This window comes from Carassius auratus, linkage group LG30F (assembly GCF_003368295.1).
Source record: "Carassius auratus strain Wakin linkage group LG30F, ASM336829v1, whole genome shotgun sequence".
Classification (NCBI taxonomy): domain Eukaryota; kingdom Metazoa; phylum Chordata; class Actinopteri; order Cypriniformes; family Cyprinidae; genus Carassius; species Carassius auratus.
In genome coordinates, this window is record NC_039294.1 from 1,977,214 (window position 1) to 1,983,213 (window position 6,000).

At 34.9% G+C, this 6,000-nt stretch overlaps 1 protein-coding gene across 2 annotated transcripts in view; it reads right to left on the bottom strand.

The window, feature by feature from the left end:
• Positions 1 to 5,003, bottom strand: part of mapkap1 (MAPK associated protein 1) — a 28,941-nt gene extending 23,938 nt beyond the window's left edge. The window contains exons 1-3 of one of the 2 annotated variants that reach the window (XM_026240560.1): positions 4,800 to 5,003; positions 3,148 to 3,593; positions 463 to 498 (exon numbers count right to left, since the gene is read on the bottom strand). In XM_026240560.1, coding sequence (XP_026096345.1) covers positions 463 to 498; positions 3,148 to 3,421 — 310 coding nt within the window. In that variant the 5' untranslated portion in view covers positions 3,422 to 3,593; positions 4,800 to 5,003. The remainder of the gene's footprint in view (positions 1 to 462; positions 499 to 3,147; positions 3,594 to 4,799) is intronic. The other variant, XM_026240561.1, reaches the window with a different exon arrangement.
• Positions 5,004 to 6,000: the final 997 nt, after the last annotated feature.

The following is a 6,000-nucleotide window of genomic DNA, read 5'->3' on the forward strand; positions in this document are numbered from 1 at the left end:
TCAAAACGTGGATGAAATGTTCCATTAAACAACATACTTATTCTGACAAAAAGTGATCGGTCTTGTGTATTTCAATTTATATTTTAAATTATACTGTGTTTTCTAAATTGTATTACATTTTTTTACCTCTAAAGATGCATATTAGTACCTTAAAGATACCTGTTACTACCCAAAATGTACATATTATCCACATATACCCAGAGACAGCTTTTGTATAATTCTAAGGGTCTGTGGGACCTAGTTGGATTTCAACCCCATTAAAAAAAAACAGCAACAACTATTTCAACCAATTAAAGTCATGACATGATTATAAAAAAAAAATTGTATATCCAATTAAAGAATGTCTTTTTGAGATTACAGAATGAATAGCTGAAATTCAAACTGAATTTGATTCACAGATAAGATTCATCAGATTCATATTGATATTTTCAGCACTGTTTCCTGTCCTGAACACTTGCTTACCAGCAGGCTCAGGTCTCACGAAACTGTCTTGTCGTCCTGGGCACAAGTTGTTCAGATGGTACATAATAGAGAAATATTTCAAAGATCCCCCTCCCCAACAAAAGCATCCCAAAAAAAGCGCTAAGCCACATCCACTTCATCAAAGTTACACAGATATAGTGCTAGTGATTATCAATCCCTAGCCCAGGATTAATGTGCATTTATTTCAACAGCTGCCATGACAAAACACACTGACTGAAACTGAACGACTCCAGGAACAAACCTCAGTCTTTTTTACACTGACTAAAAACGGTTTGAACAAGCATAATATAATTAGAGCCTCACATAATTATGGCTAATTCTGCATTCATAATTGTGAAGTTGTTCCCTTAACAAAACAGAGCAAGTATAACTCAACTGTAATGTGAGAAACTGACGAAAAAGGTTTGCTTTGACTTATTCTTTAATTAAATTCAAAGAGTAATTTGACAAAGATATTTCAATATAAAACATTGGGTGTTTGCTGCTTTCTACTGTAAAAAAAATATTCTCTGATATTCTCTGTAATAATAGTCCAATATCAAGACACTAAAACTAACTTTTTGAACAGGATTAATACTGAAAAACAAGAAAGATTTAGATTTGTTTAAATAAAGCATCAGATAAGCTTAAGACAAAAGATCCAATTTTAGCACTGGAAAGAGGTTTGCAAAGGCAAGATCATCTAAGAGTACAAATCAATTTCAGTCAGTTTCCATTCCCAGCCAACAAGCAGAATCAGATTAACCCTTGATCAAAGAAAAGGAAAATCAGATAATAAAATAACAAATTCCCCCAAAGAAACATTTCATTTAAAATGGTACCACTTGAGATTTTTAGCAATTTCCTTTTCATTTGAGTAAACATTTATTGAGCCCCAATAAAATCATTCTTCCTGCTCAGTTCTGAGTGGCTGGTACAGTAAAGACTACAGGAAAGCTTTAAGGGAAAGACGAAGCAGCAAAAATATTGAGTGTTTAAGTCCAGCCTAACTTTCTGCTTTGTTTTGCTCCAAGGTTTCAGCCTATTGATAATCAGTAAGTAAGAAACAGTAAAGAAACAAACGATTCCGGCTCCGATTCAGATTCCACTTAAAGATTCTGGTTCCTAGAGGATTGCTTTAATGGTTTTCTGAATAATCACTATTTAAGAAGCAATTCTTTCAATTGCAATCAGAGAGAAAGAGAAGAATTCATGGGCCGACATCACAGAGCAAACTAAAGCAGAAGCGTGCAAGGTTAAGTTTAGGCTGACATCCCTTTAGCACACTTTTCAACACTGTGCATGTTTGATATTATCGATTAGTAAACTCGTAGTGACCAATAAGCATTTTTTCACACTGAAAAACTGACAAGCCATTGTCTTGTTCATATCTGATCCTTCTGCGAAATGCAAAGCCACATACTGAAAATGCTGAGAGCGCAGGATAAGCATGAGCACTCTTGAAGAAATAGTTCATCCAAAACTGCAGTGAATGGGTGCCGTCAGAATGAGAGCCCAAATAGCTATAATTCATAAGTAATCCACAACTCTGTCTCCAGTCCATCAGTTAACATCTTGTGAAGCCAAATGCTGTGTATTTGTAAAAAGTAAATACATTAAGGCATTTTAACTATCTGACAAACTGTTGCTTCTGGCCAAATATTTAGTCCATGGTCCATAATACATAATAATAACTGCTCTAGTGAAAAAGTCCACTAATTTCAAAATACACCAACATATTTGTTTAGTGTGTTCCTTAACTATTTTTTGCTTGAAAATGATGCTTCATCTTTACATATATTTCTTTTGTTACATATATGATTACTTTTTTACTGGAGGAAGCTAATAATAGATGTTTTTTTTTTTTTAGCCATATTTTTATTTGATCCTATTATAACTGGAAGCAATGGTTTGAAGTTAAAGATGTCTTTATGATGGATTTGTATCTTACACACACAGTTTGTCACTTCCAAAGACATATACTGATGGACTAGTGTAGTGTGGATTACTTGTGAATTATTGTGATGTTTTTTATCAGCAGTTAGGACTCTCATTCTGACGGCACCCATTCACTGCAGAGCATCCATTGATGAGCAAGTGATATAATGCTACATTTCTCCAAAATCTGATGAAGAATCAAACTCATATAAGCCTACATTTTGGGTGGCTTGAGGTTGAGAAAGTTTCCATTTCTGGGTGAACTATTCCTTTAAGTTGTTCTGAGAGACACAATACTGGAATCTCTAACTTCAATACAATGCCTTGAATAAAATAAATAGTCGATACCATTTTTGATAATAAATGGACAAATTGCCACAAAAATAAGGGAATAAAATTGGGCAGTGATTTATCAATACTTGAAAGAGTTAAACCTTAAAGAGTTAAACTGTTGATTTGGTGAAAAGCTACAGGGAAGCCTTTCAAGTTTCTGTGACAGCAGGTTAACAAACGGTTCTCATTCCAAATCTAGCGGAAAGCTGTAGTAAAACAAACATTTTGAAATTTACACAAACGTAAAAATAAAGCCTAACTGGGCCATATTTCCGTTTCTAATCCCATTTAACAATCTAAAATTCTAGTGTGAGAAGTTTCTGGGTGTTTCGTCTTTACCTGTACCAACCACATCAGTAAGCTGGATTCAGGGCCCCAAAAGCAGCCAATTCTGAGATTCAGACAGCTACTTGCCTGTGTTGGAGCGCCGTCGGATGCCAAAGTCCCAGCTGGAGGTGATGTCGACAGACTGAGAGAGATCGCAGGTCTGGCCGTCTCCTCCACTGCTGCCATCCCCAAACGAACCCCCGGACGAGCCTCCACCAGCGGACGCCACAGACATATGGCACTTCTCCAGATCCACATCGTGGTCGATCAGGACCATCTCGCACATCCCGGTGTCATCGCTGGTCACATGCGACTGCCGGATGTGGGCCAGGATGATGGCAGGGTTATCGAGGAAAGCCATTCTGAGCACCAGCCCCTCGCCCCTCACCCCTCGGTCGCTCTCCGGTTCTCCGTCCGGATGTGCCGACCCTCAGTCGGAGTTAGAGGCTGAAGATTCCTCAGCGATGCAGCGTCTTCTTTTCCTTCTTTTTGGGGTTATTTTCTCCTCTCCATGGTTGGACATGGATGCCTGCCTGAAGGGTAACACAGACTAGATGTTTATCCATTAAGCCACAATATATTGCGCAATATATATTCACCCTATTAAAGCCTACTGTATTATATACTTGTTATGCAAATTTCTACATGATCAAAACTTTGCATTGTATAACATTTTTAGTAATTAAATGTATTTTAGTCTAATTGTAAAAACATCTACCTGCATCCTGTGGTTCAAGTCTTTTTGTTGTGAAATCTTTACTGACTTTTATAAAGGAAATGCAACAATAACATTTATTACTTTTATTTACTGAAGCAACTGAAGTTTACTTGATTACCCATACATTGATTTTTAGAAAACACATGATCATCAGGCTTTTTTAATCGTTGATCTCGCAATCATTACTGTATTGAATTGCATTACACCTTTGATCATAAAATTAAGTATTTAAATAGCACATATTCAGTTATATTGTTAAACAGTTCTGTCTGATTTACAAGCTATCAGAATTACTTTTTTTTTTTTTTGGCCACATAAATGACAACGTCTGCAACAAATTGCACAATTCTGCTCAATACACTGTGCAAAACAAAAAGGTTTTCACTAGACTTCCATTTTAAAGCAAATTATTTCACGTGTCAGGCTTTAAATGAGTGAATAGAAATATAAATTTAAAAAAAAATGTAAGCTAACATCTAACATCAAATGAAATCATTCACTAAACAAGTCTAATGATGAAAACCACGCGGGACACACAGGTGTAATGGATAAACCAGTCTTCCAGGCTCTATTATATTGCTCTTAAGAGGATGTTTGTGGTGTAAACACACAGTAAAGAAACACACAACTGGTAAGTTACTAAACCATACACTAGCTTTCATGAAACCCAAACAACAACCTTCTTAACTCGATTAGGACATAAGCACGTACACCCACACCACACGTTAAAACGTTTCAAAAAAATCTTGATTTGTAAACAAAATGACAAGTGGTGATGCTAAAATGCTAGTTAGCCAGCAAGCTAAAAGTTTCTGATCAATAAACACATTAAGCGAGTCCGTTTCGAGGGCGAGCTGGTCACAAATGTACTCTGGTTGCTGTCTGAAATGAATAAGATTACATTTGAATAATTATTTGGATGAAACACGTTTAAGTAAGAGCTGAGTGCACGCGCTGGCCAGGCCCTGCTAAAGCTCGTGCTAATCTGCTCGATGAGCTTCAAACATCAGCGCATCATTACCTTCATTCATGCCTATAACAGCGGCTCAAACCATCACAGACGCGCCACACCGTCCGAGCGAGGGACTGACTGTACTGTCTCATCTCATAATTATGGAGATATAGTCCCAAAAACAGATTAAACGTGTCTGTTTACTCTGTTGTTCCTGTATTGGTGGTCCAGTGAGCTACTTCCTGCGGGTTTACCCCTCGTACCGGAAGTACTGCTCTGGGAAACGCCCTCTAGAACGAGCGATGGACAAGACATGCGGCCAATCAAGACTCAGAGAATGTTATCAACAAGTAAAGCAGATAGACAGACCGCGAGATGATTTAATTTAATTTAATTTAATTTAATTTAATTTAATTTAATTTAATTTAATTTAATTTAATTTAATTTAATTAAAAAAAATTACCTTGTTCCTTTAAAATTTCTCTTTACTTCTTTATTTATATAATTTATTTCATCAAGTAGCATGTACAAACTTCACATTATACAATATCTACAATTAATTAACTTTGCTTTGTAAGTATAACAAAGACTATCAATAAGAAATAATGGACAGAGCTAACATTCAAGACTAAACCATGCATCAGGTTTGTAACAGTTCACAAAAATCCTACACAACTTGATCTTATAATTCAAACATTTTGCATAGCTTGTTAAACAAACAGAAAGAGAGAAATACTGTTTGTTATGAAGTTTTTTTAATAATAGGCTATGACATTTCTCAACATCCAAGATACTCTATTTACACCAGACCTTGTAAAATCACAGTGTATAGGAAAAATTGAATAATGTTTACTAAATTAAAGAAATCTCCCACCATTGTAAATGCAATGATTTTTATTTTATTTTATTTTATTTTATTTTATTTTATTTTATTTTATTTTATTTTATTTTTAATGTGCCATTTTAATTAGATTTTAATCAGACTGATTCAGTTGTACATATCTTTGACTGGAATCAAATCTGATACCTTAGATGTTACCAAATCAACTATGCTTTTTAATTACATAACTAACATTTATTTGTTTGTTTGTTTATTTATCTATTTGTTTGTTTTGTTTGTTTGTTTTAGAGCATACAAATTTATATATAATTGTATACAAAATGAAAGTTATTTTGTAGCTGTGTATAATATTATGTTTTTATGACGATGATGAAATCTAATTTAATGCACCATGGATACAACTGTAAAAAAAATTAAATAAATGTAGTT